At 55.9% G+C, this 20,051-nt stretch overlaps 1 protein-coding gene across 1 annotated transcript; it reads right to left on the bottom strand.

Moving 5' to 3' along the window:
* Positions 1-4,980: 4,980 nt before the first annotated feature.
* Positions 4,981-17,293, bottom strand: CUNH21orf62 (chromosome unknown C21orf62 homolog). Its single transcript, XM_053657941.1, is given in 6 exon segments — positions 4,981-5,279; positions 5,282-5,311; positions 5,314-5,447; positions 5,449-5,578; positions 14,774-14,943; positions 17,166-17,293. Coding segments are annotated over 6 exon segments (891 nt in total).
* Between the last annotated feature and the right edge of the window lie 2,758 nt (positions 17,294-20,051).

The following is a 20,051-nucleotide window of genomic DNA, read 5'->3' as shown; positions in this document are numbered from 1 at the left end:
CACACACACACACACACACACACACACACACACAGAGCAGTCCGTGGGGGACAGTGACCCCGAGCCCCAGAGTCTCGTCTGCAGGTCCGGGAGACAGCATGGAGGGCAGGGAGTCGTCGGAGTCTTGTGAGGAAGGGTCTCTGGAGCCAGGTGGGCAGCAGGGCAGGCGATGTCCTCCGTCCGGCAGGCAGAGCCCCGGTGGCCAATGCCAAGGGAAGTTGGAGTGGCGTGGGGCAGCCCCTGGGGTGCGGGGCTCAGCTCAGTCGTACCTGGAAAGGGGTGGACTCCACCCTTCCGGGTCTTTCCGATAAATGTCTAGGTGCCCCTACTGCCCAGTGGGGACTCTCCCCAGGAGTCTGTCTGCGGGGGGGGGGGGTCCCACTCTGCAGACACAGGTGTTCTGACCACGTGGGCAGATATCTGGGGTGTGTCCCCTTGTCAGACGTGTCTGCTCTGACTTAGGTGGTTTCCCTCTTGAACCAAAGCGTCATGGCCAACTGGTGGCCCTGTTGGTTGACAGAACGACTCCACTTTGTTTTGTACACTTGATGCTGTCTTGGCTAGACCAGCGCCATTTTGTCGGTCCTGCTCTCCACGTTCACCTCTTCTCAAAACCGTTCCCGCTCTACTCAGCCAATAACTCTGTAATTAACTCTCAGAAGGAACCTCATCTACCAGCCTGACTGCAGCTGCACGTCTCTTGCCTCCCTTTGTGAGATGAAAACAGCAGCCTTCCTGCCAACAAGGAATCCGTCCGCTAGTGCTCAGTGTCCTCCTCCCCCAAGGCCCTCCCTCTCTTGGCCCTGCCGTCTCCCGCTCCGTCAGCTCTTTCTCCCGCAGCGTTCACCCCATTTCTCCCTAAAGCCTCTCCTGAAACCTCACTTCTGTTCCAGCCACTCTATGGACCCTCGTTTTATTGAGGTCACCGTGACTTATCCCTTGCAAACCCAGAGGACACTTCTCCGTCCCAGTTCTCTGACTACGACCCAGCCTGAAACACTGTCCCCCTCTTGGTATGCAGAAACTGGCTCACTCCGGCCTCCTGCAGCTCATGACCCGCTTCTTCTCAACTTTAAGTTCAGCGATGCCACATTGTAACCTGCAGTTGGCCACGGTAGGAGTATTGACACCATGGAAATGGGCACACATCTTCCATCAGATCTTTTTTCCCGGAGAGCTGGTTATTTACCAGAGCACCACTGCCCCCCAAACACCCGGGGTCCCGCCACTCCCTCCTTCGGACCTTGTCAGCTTTTTCGGGGCCTCTTCTAAATGGTCCCTGTGTGTCCAAGTGCCCCATTGTTTTGCCGTGGGCTCTCTTTTCAATGTTGGGTGTTAGGTGTCAGCCACAGGCATCCCCGGAGCCTTAAAGACTCTCAGAAGAATGATTTAGGTCTGTGACCGTAGGGATCAGGTAGCAATCTGAAGATGAATTCAATTAAGTAGAAGACTGAATTCAATCAAGTGGCAAATACGTCGTTTCCTTTGAAGAAATTGCCCCTGGCTCACACCAAGCCCTGAAAGAGACTGAATGCCTGACCGGCCACCCCAAATGGACTGAAGTTATTTGAGCTACTGAGACACAGCTTGGGGCGTGCGAAACAGCCCGCCACAAGCGAGTGGGAGCAGGACAGGCGGATTGGCCACTGGCGAGTCCGAGAGCACCGGCTCTCTGTGCTTCCTCACAGCTTCCTCTGCCTGCCCCTTGAACCCCACCTACGGCCCCTGACGAATTCCCTAGGACCAACGGATTAGGGAAAAAAAATTCAAGTCCAGCTCACACACAGGTCACGGTGTGCTGGTCACACCTGGAAGTGGGCTGCCCAGTGAGCTGGCCTGGCCGCGGGAGCCATGAGCAAGCGCAGGGAAACCCTCCCAGCAGGCCGGCCGGGTGCCTGGGCGGAGCCAGTCTGACTGACTCATGAGCAGTCGCCCGAGCTGGGGCTGGGTCACTGCATCCGGGGCTGGGGCCCCTGTGAGAACAGCCTTGGGCAGCTACAGGGTGGACTGCATGTGTTTTCGTGCATCGGGAATTAGCCTAAATGCATCCAGGTATGATGCATCGTGGGCGAACCGAAGACACAGTCATTGCAATCATTTCTCTACGGTTCCGTTCGGTTGCAGAGCCTGAAGCGTGCAGGGCTGGGCGAGGGGCCAGGGGCTTGGGAAGAGCAGGACAAGGAAAACTAGTATTTGACTCAGCAGCAAAGTCGCCTACGTCACTGACTAACAGGTGGCGTTCCCGCATGCGCCTCTGCTGTTTGATTTCTTCTGACTCCTGGGGAAATGAAAAGGCCAGCGAGCATTCCGGCCAGAATGGCACGAGCTCATCGGTTTCGCCCCAGGCTGGCTCGGGACGCAAGAATTTGGCAAACATCAGCTGAAGCTCTGTTGAGAATTAACTATGTGTGTACAGTGTATAATGAAGACTCTTATACATTTTATTCTTTGTAAATGGTATGCTAGGCATCTTTTATATCAGTAAAATTTATATAAACGTGTGTGTGTGCCTTTCTTTTCTTTGGAGAGCTGCTGGTTAAACTTTTACCAACATACCACTAATCAGAGGTGACAAACATAGGCCAGCCCGGGGTTCATGGGGACCTCTGACGTAGTTGGTTTGACCTACACAGTGTCACCTAGAGCAAGAAACAAACAAAAAGGCAGAATAGGGTGCCCGCATTTACTAATTGTGAGATTCCACGTAAAAACCCGGAACTCCTGATTCTCTCTAAGGATCATATCTGTCCCCATTGTACTCTCCCGTGCAGACACCCGGCCGGAGCTGTCCTCCTGTGGCCCTTTCAGATTGCCGCCACCCCCACGCTCCCTGGTGTCCCTCAGGCCTGCAGCCGAGCACCAAACGCCACCCCTCCCCCCACGTGTGGGTTTTCTCGCTCCTCATTCACCCTTGGTCAGGGCAACCTGAACTGCGTCTTTAGCCCAGAGAGCCCGTGACCCTGAGCTCGATTTCTAACCACACTGCTCCCCATTTTTATTGACTGAAGTCTCACTGACCCCCAATTACTTCTCACGAGAATCACTTAAATCCCAGGTGACAGGACTTTGAAACTATGAAAAGCCACCAAGTGCAAGATAGCCACATTCGGATGCTGAGAATGTCTAACATCATTTAATTTTACACTTCCTTAGTAAACGTCCATCAAAATCCAAAGTTTCACACTTTGAGTAACAAATGACAGTAAGTAGATTTATCATGAATCTTTCAAGTTACGTCCTTCTTGCCTCCCTTTGCCGAGTCCCTCCTTGTCTTTTTCTGTGACTTCAATCCAGAAGCCACGGAAATGAGGTAATGTCAGTAATGAGGTCATTATGTTTTTCTATTAAAATTCACACTCTGGTCTTCGCTGTGGCCTAATTTAAACACTGACATTATGGACTCGTGCTAATTAGCCCAGACGGCCAACCCCCACCGATGAAGCGGATGTAGACATTTCGGCATCTTCCAGTCACACCACGACGGATGTGAACGAAAGGCATCCACCCCAAGACACCCTCCTATTTCCTCATGAAACAATTTCTTCTAATTTTGCTGCCTGGATGCGACGCTGTTTAATTTGCTTGCACTCTGAGTCTGGACTTTTCTACCACAATTGCCACGGGTTCTGTACATTCTAATGGCCAGTCGGGCCCCTGTGAGGGAAGCATTTCTTTGTACAGTGATGAGTCAGTTTCATTTTTAAAATATCGCCTCGGCCCCAGGCCGGTGTGGCTCCGTGGGTTGGGCGTCGTCCCACGAACCAAAAGGTCGCCGGTTCAATCCCTGTTTAGGGCACGTGCCTGGGTCGCCGGTTTGGTCCCTGGTTCAGGGCACGTGCAAGAGCAAGCTCATTGATATATCTCTCTCACGTCGATATTTCTCACCCTCTCTTTCTCCCTCCCTTCCTCTCTCTCTAAAATAAAAAATAAAGTAGTCTTTAAATGTTGCCTCAGTCCCTTGTACCCACATAACTAAAACCACTTTGTGCTGACTGTGTCATGGGGCATGTCTTACCTTCCCACGCGTGAACCTCCGAGTGGACTGGGTCCCCCAGGCCCTTCCATTGTCTATCCGTCAGACGAACACTTCAGCCAAGGGGTGGCGACGTCCGTGATGTCTTGCCCCCGGTGTGGTTAAACGTGGCTCCAATGGTGCTCACCTAAGTTCCGGTTCTGGGGCAGGGGGAGGGGGAGGGGGAGGCGGGGAGTGGGAAGAGTGACCACCGGGTCGATGGCAGGAGGAGGCCAAGAAGCAGAAGCGAAAGAAAGAGGAGGAGACCGCCCCCGGGCCCAGGAAAATCTGGAGGCGTGTGCGATTGGTCTTGTATCCCCAGTGTTCACTCCATTCCCCTCCTTGAACTCTGGTGCCTTCATTTGGTCCTAAGTTCCCACCTTATCCGGGCCTCCCCTCAAATATGCTCACAAAACTCCCTTTTCTCAATGCATCTGCTCTTAGCAAGGTATTTGGAAAATACGAGACTAAGAGAACCTCACAGTTTTGTGGAGCTCACAGTCCCGAGACCTCTGAAATCTGTCATTCTCTGCTTAGGAGAACATTCCTGGCCTGTGACAACACGCAGCAGAACACGATGAAGACTGTGTTCTGAAGGGAGACACCCTTCCCAGGGGTCGCCCCCCCACGCCAAGCTCCGCTGAGCCCCTGGTGGGCACAGCTCACTCCGTTTCTGCCCCTCGTGACTCCACAGCCTGGAGGGGCAGCAAGGACCTGGCCTCCAGCTGGCCCTCAAGACGAGTATCTGGATGGAGCTGAGCCCGGTTTTGGTTTCCTTTTATTTTGTTTTCCAAAACAGCTGCCACGGTTGGGCAGGGCGCGGGGCAGGGCGGGCTGGTCACTTGCCTGTGCGGCTCTTCAGGGAGGGGACACTATGGGCAGGGGCACCCATGACCTCATTCCCAGGTCTGGTCTTCAAGTCATCCCCTGTGGGCCAAAGCTCCCGGTGGTCGGCCACAGTGACAAGGTCAGTAAATGAATGTGACCACGTAGCTGTTGTTGCTCAGAATGGGGAAGGTTTTAGAGTCAGAAAAGTAGGGGATGTTGTCAGCAATGCTGGCCATACTCTGGACGCTGTACGACTTTAGGGACAATGGCCTGTTGAAAAGGGCCGTGCCCAGGACTGCTACAAATGTGCACCCGTGTGCGGTGGGCTTCCCTGGGGCTTGCCCCAGAGAAGTGAGCTCTGCTCCTTCGTGGTGCCCAGCCTCCGCACTGACGCGAAGTCTCTTCGGACCACAGACTGCGAGGTAGTCCGTGGGGAAATGTTAGCGCTACACAGAGACAGCCTCAGGTCTGGACCAGCGTGAAGTTCAGCTGGAGGCCCAGGGCGGGGGACCTGGTGAGCCAGAGGGTCAGACGGCCTCTGTTGCTGGCGGGCACCTCGGCCGAGGGCAGGCTGGCCAGGCTGTAGTCACAGCCCTGGATGTCTGTGGGCAGCTGCGCTTCCAAACGCTGTTCTCCTTGGCGTGCCGTTCCACTGGCGCCGTGCCCAGCGGCCAAGTGCAAGGATGCCCAGGGTGCTGGGCAGCAGCAGGAGGCTGTGCCCAGAAGCTGGAGCCTTTCCTGTCCCGGCAGCCAGGCCAAGTTTCCCATGTTGGCCAGCTCATGGGGACACACCTGGAAGACAGTGTGCAGCTTTGTCACCGCTGTTCGAGAGGCGCTGCTTGTGGGAAAGTCACGCGGGGAACTCGGTCTGAAACCTCTGACCCGGACAGTCCAGAGCTAGCAACTGGGCCCTGCAGGGAGGGTGGGGGGCGGACCTGGGAGGGGAGTCTGGGGAGCTAAACATGGGTCCACGAGGACGGCGACAGGGGAAGGGGGCCAGGCAGACAGGCCAGACTGAGGGCACGAGATGACCCCGGGAGGTGGCAAGGCAACAAGAAACCGAGGGGGCCAAGGGAAGAATGCCGTCCCACGGACAGAGAGGCTGCAGTGCAGAGGGTTAGAAATGAGCTCAGCCAAGAAAATCGGAACAGAAGGTGCGAGGCCGGTGCTCACAGCAATCGTAACATCATTCAGTCACTCAACAAACGTTTGCTGGGCATTTACTGGCTGGCTGGCACCTTGCTGGCCCCCGGCATGCAGCCCGGAGTGCGACAAGGAGCCTACAGGGAGGGTGCTCTGAGGGACCCCATTCCTCTCGCGGAGCGCAGGGCAGGCAGCCGCAGCGGAGGGAGGCAAAGGCGGCAGGCAGCGGGGCTCAGCACGGGCCACGACCAAGGACGAGCAGGAGGAGCAAAGGCGAACACCACCTGAACCCGGCCCCCCAGAGCCCCATGTGCAAAGGAGGAAGACAAACTGAGAAAGGCCCTACCTACAGTTATAGGAGCCCAGCGAAGCCCATCAAGTCCGTTTGGAAGACGGGATAAGGAGCTCCCTTGTGTTTTGTGCATATTTTGAAGTTGGCACAAGATTTTCTCAAAGGGTTTATTCATTGTTCACTTTATGATAAGAGAGAGGCTTTGGGAAATGTGTGGGCCAGGATTCCCCCCGAAGGTGAGGCTACACAGAGTTAAACGGTTTCGCGACCCGGTGGCGACTGTCCCACTTAGGGAGGCACGGTGCACAGCGGATTAATTACAAGAGGATGTCAGATGATCGGCCGTCCCCGATTCCTCTGCAGGTTTCTAGGACTGCACGTCCCAGTAACCCTGTCATCCAGAGCTGGGTGCTGCTGTCGGCGCCACTGGCCTTGAAGGGAAGGGAGAGACAAGACTCGGTCTACCACCCAGAGCCCCGTTCTCGCAGGTGCTGACACCGTTCGGGGGCACGCGTGGATGAAGCAAGGGGGTGGGAAGGGGGCACGGACATTGATTTCCTGGTGGGAGCGGAGCCGGAAGGCCCTAAAGGGAATTCGTGAGCAAATTCCCAATAGTCAAGGTCCCTGGCTGGGCTGCTGGGTCACCCTGCATCCTGGACATCGGGGAGCCCAAGGCCAGAGCTGGATGTCAGAGGCGGGAAGCCTCATGGAGGGTCCAGGGCGGGGCAGACAGTTCTGGTGACCACTGTGGACAGTGGTGGACATTCCTTCCGTGTCACCATGGATTTCTGCCAGTGGGTTTGCTGAGCATAGACCGTGGACACCCCACTTTCACCCCCGCCCTTGGCTGTGTCCCTGCCTGGTGTAGGGAGGGGACAGAGGAGGTGGGTCTCAATGACGGAGCACACAAAAGCTGGCCTGCTGAGGAGACAGCACGTCCAGGCGGGTCAGCGGGCGCCGGCGCGCAGGGCCCTCAACTCCTCCCCCCAGAGCCACAGCCCGCCAACCTCCGTCCACGTTCGGATTTTCCAAACCCTGGCCGCCCTCGGCCAACTGCGTAGGTAAGTTTCCGTTTCTTTGTCCCACTCTGGAAACAGTCCCCTGCTCAGCCGCTGCCTCCTCCATGAAGTTTATACACACCTTCCACTCTCAGGGGCCGTCAGGTACAGACTTCACATCTCGTACAAACTGGCATCACAGTGACCGTCATGCGGCGCCGTGGCTATGGCTCCGAGCGTCTCTTCCCCTGGGGTGTGACCCCTGGAGGAGCTCTGACTGGCCTGATGTCCTCGCTCCCAGCGTGGTGGTGGTGCCCAGCACACAGCAAAGGCTCTGCAAATGTTTACTGAGTGAATGGGAAAAAAAAATCACAGTGGATCAAATATCAGCATAGTAATGCTTTTTAACTGCTTGTTACAGAAATCGAATTCGGGCTCTCTTGAGTAAAGCTCACAAACAACACCTGGTTCACATATTTTAAAAAATCAAGAAAGGCCCTGGCTGGTGTGGCTCAGTGGTCTGAGTGCCGGCCTGTAAACCAAAGGGTCGCCAGTTCCATTCCCAGTCAGGGCACATGCCTGGATTGCAGGCCAGCTCCCCAGTAGGGGGCGCATGAGAGGCAACCACACATTGATGTTTCCCTTCCTCTCTTTCTCCCTCCCCTCACCTCTCTCTAGAAATAAATAATAAATAAAATCTTTAAACAAAATCAAGAGAGGATGTCAGGTATGAGTTGACCCAGGTTGTTAGGGACATCTGTCCCCTTCCTGGTTTCACTTTCCTCTGTGGTGGCTTCATTCTCAGATGCAGTCCCCCCTCCGAGGAACCAAATGAGCTTCAGGTTTCTCTTCTGCACACTGAGCAAGCCCCAGAGAAAAACGAACTCTTTCCCAACAGTGCCAGACAGAAATGCGTGGGTCTCCCCGACCCGCCTCTCGGGGCCCCGTGGCCTGCGAGGGCCGTCAGAACACCACCTGGAAGAGGCAGGGTAGGTGGGCGTTGGACCACTGTCCGACTACGGGCCAGCGTGGCGTGAGCCCACACGGGGCACCCTCTTCGAGCACAAGTACCTGGCTCCCTTTGGGAGTGCACCTGGGTCCACTTGCCTCCTTCGCTGGAATTCCTCACCTCCGAGCCCACAAGGACTTTGGCAGGGACTCACTTTGGGGACTGCGTCTGTGAGAGACATCCGGCCCTGGCTGGCTCCCCGAGTCCCAGAGGCCTCGGCTTCCCAGTGGGTCGGGGGGGGCGCCCAGACTCCGGAGCACCCCCGCCTTTGTCCCCGGTCCCGCAGTGCACGCCGGTGTCTCGGACCGCCTGGTTCTCACAGGAGATCGCGTCAGTTCCCCGGAGTCTTTCCCTCTAAGCCTTCCCCCTTTTCAAATAAAAAGCTCTCCTGACTTCAAACTGAACCCACCCCTGAGTTACAATTCTAAACCACTTTTCATTTGCAACTGCTGGAAGGATGCTGAGAATATCGCTGTATCGTTCGTTCCCCAGCTGAAATCTTGTCTTTGGTGTTAAGACCATAGAACTCAAATCACCACTATTCCCGCCGGTTCAAGTCTGTTTGGGGCACATGCTGCCCTCCCAGCCACACCCTCTTATAACCGAGCTCCTTCGGCCCAAAGCACCCCCTTTGGGGCCAAGCAGGAGCGTCACCCGAATGTGGGGTGCACCTCCGGACTGAGTGGGAACCTGTGTGGATTTGTTGGGGAGTCATGGCTGTCTTCACGTCCACGCAGCTAGTTGCTGGAGTTGGTGACCATGGAGGTGACTCCGAAACTGGTCCTCCGTAGCAGCTCTGGCCTTGAAACACGTCTGGGGACCCAGAGGCTGCAACATTTCAGAATCATGCGCAGTTCCAAACAGTGCCGCGCCTGAAAACACTCAGTGGACCGAGACCGCCCGAGCTCGGCCCGGCTGCGCACAGCCACTCCTGGTGTCTCACAGCCTCGGTGTGTCAGAGACCCCCGGTGCCCACCAGTGGGGCCCACCAGTGCCACGTCCCCTCTCCCCCGGGGCCCAGGCCGCACTGCATTCCCAAGCTCCTTGCAGTGAGGTGGCAGGTGCCATGTGGCTGAGTTCCGGCCTATGAAATGTGGGCAGGAAGCCCTGTGGCAGACCCCAGGGCCCCAGACAAAAGCCTGACCCCTAAATCACTGTGAGGAGCAGAGTATACCCCTCCCCGCTCTCTCCCCCCACCTTAATGACATCAGACTGTAACGTGAGGGAGGAATTCAGCTTCAGCGTTCTGAGTCACTGATGTTCTGAAGTCAGCCTGATTCAGCAGGCATTACTATCTTTTGCATTTTATGATTGTTACATCCTCTCCTCTCAAAAGAAAACGAGAAACATTTAGGGAACGCTTGCGTGCTGCCTGGAAATGGCTTAAGTAGTGGGCAGTCCAAAAGGAAGTGTGTATCTCTGCCCTCCGGAGCTCGGCCCGGGTCCTGGGCACAGACCACTGGGCCACTGGTCCATTATAGTCCATTATAGGACAGGGTGCTTGGGACAGACACTGACCGGGTGCTGGGCAGGCAGGAAGGGGTGCTGTTTGGGTTTGGCAGCAAAGACGCTGGGGCGAGGACAGGCGAGGACAGGTGAGGCTGCAGACAGAGGTCGCTTGAGCAAAATCTCAGAGACCAGAGTGCTTGCTGAGTCTTGTGAGCCCCTGGGCCGGGGAACGCAGGCAGGCCGGGTCTGTCAGGGCCTTGCCCACCAAGCTAAGGGGTGTGCTCTCCAAACCCTTCTGATCTTCACCCCATCAGTGAAAACTTTAAAAAGTCCTGGCTGGGTAGCTCAGTTGGTTAGAGCATTGTCCTGATACACCCAGGCTGTGTAATCCCTGGTCAGGGCACATACAAGAATCAACCTATGAGCCCTGGCTGGTGTGGCTCAGTGGCTCAATGTGAACCAACGGGTTGCTGGTTCGATTCTGAGTCAGGGCACATGCCCGGGTTGTGGGCCAGGTCCCCTTGGGGGGCCCCTGAGAGACAACCACACACTGGTGTTTCTCTCCCTCACTTTCTCCCTATCTTTCTCTCTCTAAAGATCAATAAGTAAAGTTAAAAAAAGAATTAACCGATGAATTCATCAACAAGCGGAAGAACAAATCAACGCTTCTTTCTCTAAAAAAATCAGTAAATAGAAATGTAAAAACCCTTCTCAACAGATGTACCTTTTCATTGATAATGGCGTTACAATATGTACCACACGTATGTATTATTTACACTGCAAACAATGCAGAAAACTGTAGAATGTTAAAGTTTGAGGTGAAAAACGGAACCGGACATTTGAGAGTTTCCAGCCCCACCCCCTGGCTGGCCTTGCGCGCTCCCTCCGATGTGAGCGCGCCCCCCCGGGGTCCCCGAAAGGGGTCAAACCAGGTGCGGCAGGTGCGCCAGCAGGGCCACCTCCCAGGTCTGCGCTTCAGGAAGGTCACCCGGGGGAGCAGCGGCGCCGGAGGACGGTGCGTCCTCGCGCCCTCTGTTGGCGGACGGTGTAACTGCAGGCTTTCCAGACGCATCTGTTTCCGTGTCAGGAAACCCTGAGGGGCGCAGAGGACCCGGGGAGCAGGATTTCCCAGGTGGGGCTGAGGACGTGCCGCTGGATGAGCCCCGGGAGGGGGCAGTGGTGGAGGGAGCAGGGGACCCCAGGTGGGCCACCCTGGGACGCGGCCGTGGCCCCGTGCCTAGCCCCCCAGCACAGCTCTTGGGGCTCCTCTCCTGAGGGCCTCCAATCAGCCGACAGCCTGAAGGGCGCGGGACCTGCGCTCAGAGCCACGGGCCACCTGGCCGGTCTGCGACCCTGGCAGCAGAACCCGCGGCTGACGAGGCTAGTCCTGGGCGCGATCCCGAGGTCCACAGGACCCCTTGCTGAGATTTCCTCTTAATTCTGTGGCCACCTTCTCATCCCCCCATTTCTAGATGCCTGGGGCTAAAAACCGGCTCTCATCAGGGGCTCTAACACCATTTGGTTAAACCATCCTACAGATAGAAAGAAACACATTCTCCCTGAACGCTATTTGCACCTTAGGCCCTCCCTCCACCCTGTCCCCTGTTAGAGGGACGGCGAGGACGAAAGGGAACTCGGGAGGGTGTGGGAAGGGCCTGGAATGGCACTGCCACCTGTCCATGGTTGTGTGTCACCTCCCCCCCCCTGTCCCGCCCCAGCCCAGGAGGAGGTGGCGGCTGCCCTGCACCCTGAGCGCATGGTGCCCACGGAGACACTGGGCGGAGGCTGGAGAGGCAGGTGCAATGGGGCCTTGAGGAGCCTCTGAGGGAGAGGAGCTTCGGCACGTGCCGAACTTAGAGCTGGTAAGTCTGGCACCCACCGGGTGGCAGACGTCATCGTCACGACGTGACTGACTATATTCTGCATGCGGCAGGTCCTCAGGACTGTTCTGTAACTACCAACGTGTGCTTCCCGGTCTCTTCACCTTTTACAGTCGCCATTGGATCGCTTCGCCGCTTTGAGATCAATAATAGAAATGGACTAAAGAGCTCCGACGCGTGTGGACTGGGAACCCACTCAACAGCAGACATACTGAGTTCTGAAGGCATTGGCCTCAGCTGGGGGTTGACTCCACCCCCTAACTTGCTTACTGGGTGCTGGCCCCTGTGCTGGTGCGGTGCCACGCGAGTCAGGTTTCTGACGGGGCCACAGTTTTCCCAGCCCCTAGCTTATGCCTGTCCCATGGAGGCACACGTAAATATTTCCATTGTCCAAATGAATCCCCACCTTAGCGAAGCAAAAATGCACATTACCGGCCCTTTACCTCTCTTTCATATCCTCATATCCCGCCCCCCCCAGAACTGTGGAGTTCATCGTGCTGTCGAGCAAGCAAAATTCACCATCTTCTTCAGCAAGACTCTCAGCGCATGGTGCACCCATGACAGAGAAAGTGCCGTGAGGTTCCATGTGGGGGCGAGAGCATGGGGGTGGGGGGAGACTGCACTCAGCATCCTGTGCCTTGACCGGGAGACTCCATGGAAGCCCCTGGGTGACATCCAGACAAAGTCCTGGGGGCACGTCAGCCTCCTGGAATGCTACCTGTGAGCCTAGTCTAGGTCTGCCGTTCACTCGGGACACCCCTGGGACACTCGTGGGGCACACATGAAACACAGTCACTTGGAATGGGGACGGACAGAGAGCCCCCAGTGAGAGCCCCGGTCCCTGCCCCGGTCCCCCCGAGGGACATGTGAGCAGAGCTAGTGCACACCGATCTCACAGGCGTGTGTGAGCATCACAAGCCGCTGCCCAGATCGCTCTCTCGGGGGGTGGGGTGGGGGGTGGGGGTGCTGACCTGCCCACACCCAACGCCAAAGAGCGCGGTCCTGCAAGACCAGCTCACTACGGGGCCAGCGTTCCGAGTGTGAGGGTGCCAGAGAAAATGAGTCAGAGAAGTCCCTCTGCTGGGAGATGAGATGTGAACAAAGCAGACGGGAAGGCTGGCTGGCCTTTACTATCCCAATTACTTGCTTCCAGAACAACGAAAGGGGTTCAGGTTACTACTTATAGTTGTCCACTAGTACAGCCCCCAAAAGGACCTTGAACTATTTTCTCAAGATGTGAGCGTTACGGTTTGTCCTTTCATCTGTGTTCAACTCTTCTGATGATTAGCCTTTAGAAAAGTAAGAATTAAACATTTTTTATGGGTTTTAGTTACACATGTTGCAACCAAAGGTAATTGGAACCTTGTTGTTTTCTTTTTCTTTTCTATTTTTAAAGATTTTGTTTATTTATCTTCAGAGGGGAAGGGAAGGAGAGAGGGAAAGAAACATCAATGCATGGTTGCCTCTCATGCATCCCCGCTGGGAACTGGCCTGCAACCCAGGCATGTGCCCTGACTGGGACCCAAACCGTGACTGTTTGGTTTGCAGGCCTGTGCTCAATCCACTGAGCTACACCAGCCAGGGCCCTTGTTGTTTTCTTGACAGAGTGTTCAAGGCGTCCTGGGACGAGGCACGGTGGACGTGGGGGGGGGGGGAGAGGCTGGCTGGGATCCTGCAACAGAGAGAAGGCGTCAGGTGGAGTCTGAGAAAACCAGGGGCTTTAGGCCACGACGATGCATCCAGTGGGTCCGTGGCCGGGACGGAGGCACTGCCCTCTGTGAGACGTCTGTGACAGACAGGAGCGGAGGTGCGGGCGCATGGAGCTCGGGGCTGGTGCCCCGGTCTCTCTCAGAGTCTGAATCTCCAGGCGTCCTCGCTGACAGCACCTCTGCAGAGAGAGCCTGGGCCTCTGCCGAGTTGGCCAGGTCTGGGCGAGACCTCGGTGGCAATGGCTTTCCCACGGGCTTGCTCCCTGGTGGGTAGCAGCTGTGCCAGGATGCAGAGATAATGACGGTGGTGGTGGCGCCCCAGTTTACTGTAGGGGGAGGTGGCCTCTTATGCAGCAGCTTCCTGACTGTGGAAGAGGCGCAGATCCCTTGAAGGCCCAAGTCTCTGGTGACTTTCTGAGACCCACAGGAGTCTGCCTGGCCCTCCCGATGACCCGTGAACCCTCTGCACCTCCCAAAAACCCCTTGCTGTTAAACCAGCTGGAGTGGACTCCTGGTCTGTAACCCTCAATGACGGGTCGGTGACTCATCCAGGCCCAGTCAAGGGGAGGGGGAGCTGGCTTGAACTCAGACCCAGGCCGGAGGAGGGTCCCCATCACTGAGGAGCAGAGCAGGACTGGGTCGGAGCCTGGGGCCTCGAGGACACCGCGGAAGCCCACACGGCGTCCCCCGCCCAGCTGGTTAACTACAGAGATAACCAAGAGAAGGTCACCTGTGCACGGAGGGGGCATGTGATAATGGTAGCTCCTGTAATTATGACTCTTTGCCCCATTTTGGTTAATGACGCCAGTGCCTCACCAGATGTCCAGCTGCGTGGGGCCCTGGGACAAAGGCAGGGAGTGTGGCAGCACATGCCCTTCTGGAAGCTTCAAGGTCACACAAACAGCCGAGTCTCTGCATGTGGCATGTCAAATATGCACCCCCCCGTTTTAGCTCTCCCTCTGTGCACGGACCTGCAGGCCGCACTTCCGTTCGCTCTGTGTTAACTGGCTCCCGTAGTCCCATTGGTTTAGGAAAAAGGAGGTGGGCGGGCTCGCAGAACCACACGTTGGTCTCCGTTTGGTTCCCGCTCCAGGGGCGTGGACTGGTGTTTGTTCACTGTGGGCTCGAGTTCCAGCTTTCCTGGAGTAGCTTTGTCTTCTTTCTTCTTTTTAATCGCAAGAGCCACGGAGGCTCCTGATAGCTCATTCAAGTAGTACCCAGTGTTTTGGTAACAGTGAAAAATCTCCACTTAACCTCTCCAACGCGGCCTGCACAGGTAATGTTCATGCACGGCCACATGGGGGCGCTCTTGCCTCGTCTCTAAACTTTACAGCTGCTTTGGTTGGTGATTGACAGGCGGGCTTCCCAAACTCTTTCACAAGGAGGGCCCCACCCCTACCGTTTGCAGCAGCCTTTCCCCACGTACAATCCTCTGAACTCTACGAGGACCCACTGCCTCCAAATCCGTACCAGGGCCTCTGACACCAGCTCTTCAACCTGAGCGACTCAGGGACCACCTTGGTGCCCCCTTTTCTTCCCAGCTCCTTCCGAGACAAGAGCAACACCGTGTCCCTTGGTAGCTGCAGGATCCGCACAGCCCGGCCTCCCTGGTAGCGCTGTGCCCTGAAGTGTGTGGACAGCGACCGGGTCCGCCCACCTCCAGCGGCCGATGTTTCCTTCCTGCTCTTCCTCTGGCTCCTGCCTGCTGCAGAAACGCCTCTGCTCCCTCCGTCCGTCCTGGACGTGAGCCCACCGTCTGCCTGCTCAGCGCCCACCCCAAGGCGCAGGCACTTGAGAAAATGCAGAACGCTGATCGTCCCTAGTCCTCGGCTCATGAGGACCCCGGCGAACACCCGGGCCAGGACCCCAGCCACGACCCACCACCCTTGCTGGCCGCCTCTGCCCACTCTCCTCTCCTGCTCCGGCGCACGCACTCTCCCCACCGCGTCCCCCTTCACGTGAGAGGGCCTTGCTGCTTCCCAGGAGGAGCCGGGTTTCTTACCGGCTGCTCACAGCAGCAAACACACCTCCTTAGCCGACAAACCTCTCAGGTCAGGCACCTCACAGGCACCTGCAGCCGCTCTGGCCTCTCACGCGGGTCACGCGTGCGGTGACCGGCTCTGCTGTGGGTCCTCCCCTGGTCTTTCCCGTTCCTCTAGGAAGTCCCCCCGCGGAGTATTGCCTGACATGCGGGCCCCCACATCTCTGCTTACCCACCCCCGTGGTCAGCCCCAAGATCAGCCCGTCCACTAGAGGTCGCGCTGCGCTGCAAGGCAGGAGGGTCCCGACTCGGACTTACCGGGAAAGGAAGGGAACTCCTGCAAAGAGCACGGTAGCAGGTTCTGGGTTTTTGTTTTCTAGTGGAAGGAAAGCAGCGAGCCCTCTAAGATTACAGGCTGAGGGGTGGGGAGGGGGGGAGGGCCTGATGGTCAGGCATGCGCGTTGGAGGGGAGAGCTCAGATGCTGCTGCTTCGCCGGCCCCTCCCGGGCCCCTTGGTTGGGGCACTGTCCGTGGTTTCAGTACATTGACTGGCCACTTCATCTCTTCTGCTGCCTGCGCCAAGGTCTTTTCTCTCTGCCCAGCCTGGTTGGTGGTTCTGCACGTCTAACCCGGCCTCCGAGCAGCCGCCCTGCGGGTCTGGGCTGGTCAGAGCAGCGGCCACCAGCGGACGCCCTCCCCACGCAGCTGGGCCTTGGATGGCTGCTGCGAGGGGCCGTGGTCTCTCCATCACCCTGGGCATCACATACTGTCTTGCACCACGGAAGATTTTGGAAGAGTTTGAAAAACTCGAAACTTTCCATAATTTGTCCACAAGAATTATTTTGTCAGCCTTCATTCTCTTAAAACCTGCTCCTAGTATAGAAAACTGCTGGGTATGCTCATGTCACAGGTTAGCCTAGAATCTCCTGGCTTTGCGGGCAAGGGGGCCAGGGCCCGACAGACCCACCCACCGGGCGTGAGCAGCTCCCACGTACGCTGCCAGACCTTTGTCAGGGCCAACGGCGAGGCTCCCACGTCCCAGGCAGAGCCACGTCTTCCCACCGGCGCGGGCTCAGAAGCGGAGCATCGGTGCAGTGAAGCCCTTCCTGCGGTGGACACAGAGACACGTTTCAGAGACTCACAGGAGGGGCGGCTGGTTATTTTGAGAGCCATCGCGGTTCGGGTCTGCTGTGCCCCTGAGGCACCAGAGACTCAGCTTTCTCAGCGCACTTGGGCCTGGTCATGTCTGAGGAACTGGCTCCTGCTGCCCCGCATCTCAGGAGACCGATGTGGACCCGTGGTGGGCGTTTGATCGCCTGGCTGGTGGTGTTGGGGGCACAGCCGATGTGGGGCAGGGGCACCGAGGAGGAAGGGAAAACACAGCTAGCAGCTTGTTTACTCAGTGCGAAGAGCTTCTCTTCTAAGACACCCGTCCCAGAGGGAGGGGACGCTCAGGAGAGCTGGGGGACAAACTGGCTGAGGTCTTTGAACAACCAGTGGGGAGGAAGGGGTGTGTTTGTGTCCCCAGGCGGGGAGCCAGTGGTTAGGTAGGGGACAAGCTGGACCTGACCCCTGGGTCCCCACCGGGCCTGAGCTGGCTGCCTGCTGCGCGTGGGGGCTGGAGGCCCCGCTGTGGTGGGTTCCCGGCCACCAGGCAGCTGGAGGGGCAGTGCCGTGGCCCAGAGGACCGTGAGGAGTGCAGTGAGGACTGGGGCTCCACCACCCAACCGGGCACCCACACAGCTAGCGTGGAGGGCCTCGCGGACACAGCAGGGCCACTCGTCACCGTGTCCCACGTTCCCAGTTCATCTCACGTGGCATCTAGCATATATCCGCGTCCTGACCTTTGCCAGACTGTCAGCACCAGGAGCACCGGCTCGGATCCTGCTTCAAACTGCGGAGCTGGGCCAGCAGCCTCCTCCGCACCGGCTCCGGGCCGCGGATTTCTGACCACGGGCTCCCCCTGCTGGCGGCATTGGACTCTGCCAGCATGGGTCTCCAAACCCTGCTGTCTCAAAGGTTGGCCCTGTTGGGTTAGAGGGACGCCCACCCTGGCTGCCACCGGTTATGGCGGACAGTGCAAACTGTTGACCAGAATTTAATATCTCTTGATGGCACTCTCCATGAAGCAATAAGAGATTAATTTTTGGATATGCCAGACTATACATGAAACCAGAAACAAACACCAGCTTCTTGTGTTTGGTGGGGGCGAGGTGGGGGGACTGAACTGGTCAAGAGGTTGATGAGAAAGGCCAGTAGCAGCCCCGTTCCACACGTCCTTCCTCTGATGACTCCTCCTCTCATGGGGCCTTCGAATCTGCAGCGTGGTTTTCTCTCACAAACCCTGCAAGTCCACAGGGGAGGGAACAGCCAACCCCTGGACATCTTGGGTCACTTACTCACCACATGTGTGACTTGCCCAAAATAGTGTTTTTGCAAAGTCATGGAACCCTTCTAGCTCTAGGGGACAAAGTGATGTGGCTGTTTGGTTAGTTAGCAATGAAATTCAGGGTCAGGATTCACAGGGTTTTTTTAAAAGAATCACTTTCTCAGCTTTGTAAATATCATTTTGCAGAGACAGAAAATTCTGTGAATGGGTCCAATTGGTTGCTGACACCAGGATAAAAGGAATCCATTTTCTGATAAGCGTGGCACAATCAACAGGCTACGGCACAGAAACTACACCCTTAGGGGCAAAACCACTAAACGGAACAGCTGAGTCATATGTCTTGTGTTTTGTCAGGTGAGTCATGATCCTGCACATTAATTTTTTAATGTTTGAAAAACCTCAAGTAAACTATGGGATTAAGGAACAACTTTTTACACGGAGACATCATGAGCACGTGCTGTGACAGATGAGTGAGAGGGAAGACCTCATGGGGAGGCCTCTGCTCTGTCCGTCACTGCCGCGGTGACTTCCGGAGATGTGCCTCCAAAGGCAGACGGGCGTCGCCCTGTCCACATCGGTGTCGAAGTTGTCGATTCCCTTCCTCCGATCCACGGATTTTCCCTGGACCCACGATGCACCGCGCCCTTCAGTGTGTGGACACAGAGCAGAGAAAATAACACACTCCCCATGGAGGTTATTCTTCATGGGGGTTGTTTAGGGGCCAGGAAGGGGGGTGTACACAAACAAAATAATTTAGTGAAATGACTATTAGAGTAATTTAAGTCATTTACATATTTTGTGGGTTTTTTTAGTGGATCATGAACTTTTAATCTGTCCTTATTGTTTTTCTAATGTTTTTCTTCTTCTGTTACGGTCCAATATTGAATATCCTGGTTTTTCCTTCATGACTCCAATTTCTGAATGGTGTTAGGCATAGAGCTGACAAGTCGAGAATGCTGTTTCCTCGTGCAACTTACGATGATAACAAGAACAAGCTAATACTGCATGCCCGTCACTGCCCCTGCAAGCCTCTCAGCAGGCCCTGGAGGCAGACGCTGCTCCTGCCCCTGCTTTTCAGAAGTCGGAACTGCAGAGCAGGGAGTGACTTGTCTGCATTCCTGCAGCTGGGGAGCCCTGCAGCCGGGGCTGGAACCCAGTCGGCCTGGGCCAGAGCCCTGCCCCCATCTGAAGTTATAGAGACGTTTTTAAATATTTTCTTCAGAATGACTTAGAGTTCGATGGTTCACATCGGAGTTTTTAGTCCGTAGTTAATTTTAAGCATGATATACTTTAGGTATCCATTCTATGTAACTACGTTCCATGTATTGATATATGCACATAAAATTCTTGTGTACGTGTAAGGTCATTTCTGCTCTCTGTCAGATTCCCCTGGCAGTGGGTCCGCCCTGTGCTGGGACCAGAGCGCCTCCACTGGTCAGAACCTCAGTAAGTGCCTCCCCCCCACCGACTTCGTTCCTTGTCCCAGTTACTCCAGACCCGCGCTCTTCTCCGAAGATTTTAGATTCAGCTTTTCCCATCTCCCAGAAACCCCGTAAGGACTTTTTTAAAATCATGGTTTGCAATAACTCTGCAGAAAAATTTGGAGAGCATTTGTGTCTTGTAATAGCAACTTTTTCTATCGGTGAATATGGAACATACCTCTGTTACTTGAATATTCCTTAATGTCTCTCAATAGACGTTGAGAAAATGTTATGTAACAGTCTTGCACATCTTTTGGTAGCCTGATTAAGCAAAGTTTCATAGAAGGAAGGTGTCCTGGCAACAGAGTCTGCACACCTTGAGTGTGCGCGAGCTCCTTGAGTTCCCAGGATGAGCGTGCTTTCATGACTGGCCCTCAGTCAGGGCCGGAGCTGACCCGCGGCCGCGGAGTCCCCTGCGGTCTGTGCCCTCCCCCTGACCGTCACCGTCCCACCAGTTAACACCCTTGTCAATTCTGCCAGTTTGAGGACTTCACAGGTAGGGAAACTTTTTTTCAATTCTTTCTGCTTCTTACAGTCCAGCTAGTGGCAAGACCCATTCATTTAAATAGTTACAGATGACACATTCTCACCAACTGCTGTATATTATTTCACCTTTGATTTATCCATGCTGCTCTTGGTGGGCATCTGGGGTCTATCCAGTTGTTTTTAATTAATCCTCACTAGGGGATATATATACGTTTTTTGGTTTTTTTTTTCAGAGAGAGACCAGTTTTCTCCCACACACGCCCCCACTGGGGGTTGGACCCACAACCTGGGCATGTGCCCTGACTGGGGAGTCAAACCCACAAGCTTCGATGTACAGGACAGCGCTGCAACCCACTGAACACCCTGGCCCGGGCTATATTTAGTTCTGGATCAT

The sequence above is a fragment of the Artibeus jamaicensis genome, unplaced genomic scaffold (genome assembly GCF_021234435.1).
Source record: "Artibeus jamaicensis isolate MK-2021 breed Jamaican fruit bat unplaced genomic scaffold, CSHL_Jam_final scaffold_474, whole genome shotgun sequence".
NCBI classification, from domain to species: domain Eukaryota; kingdom Metazoa; phylum Chordata; class Mammalia; order Chiroptera; family Phyllostomidae; genus Artibeus; species Artibeus jamaicensis.
Note: the sequence above shows the minus strand (reverse complement) of the source record. Positions and strands in the feature narration are given on the sequence as shown.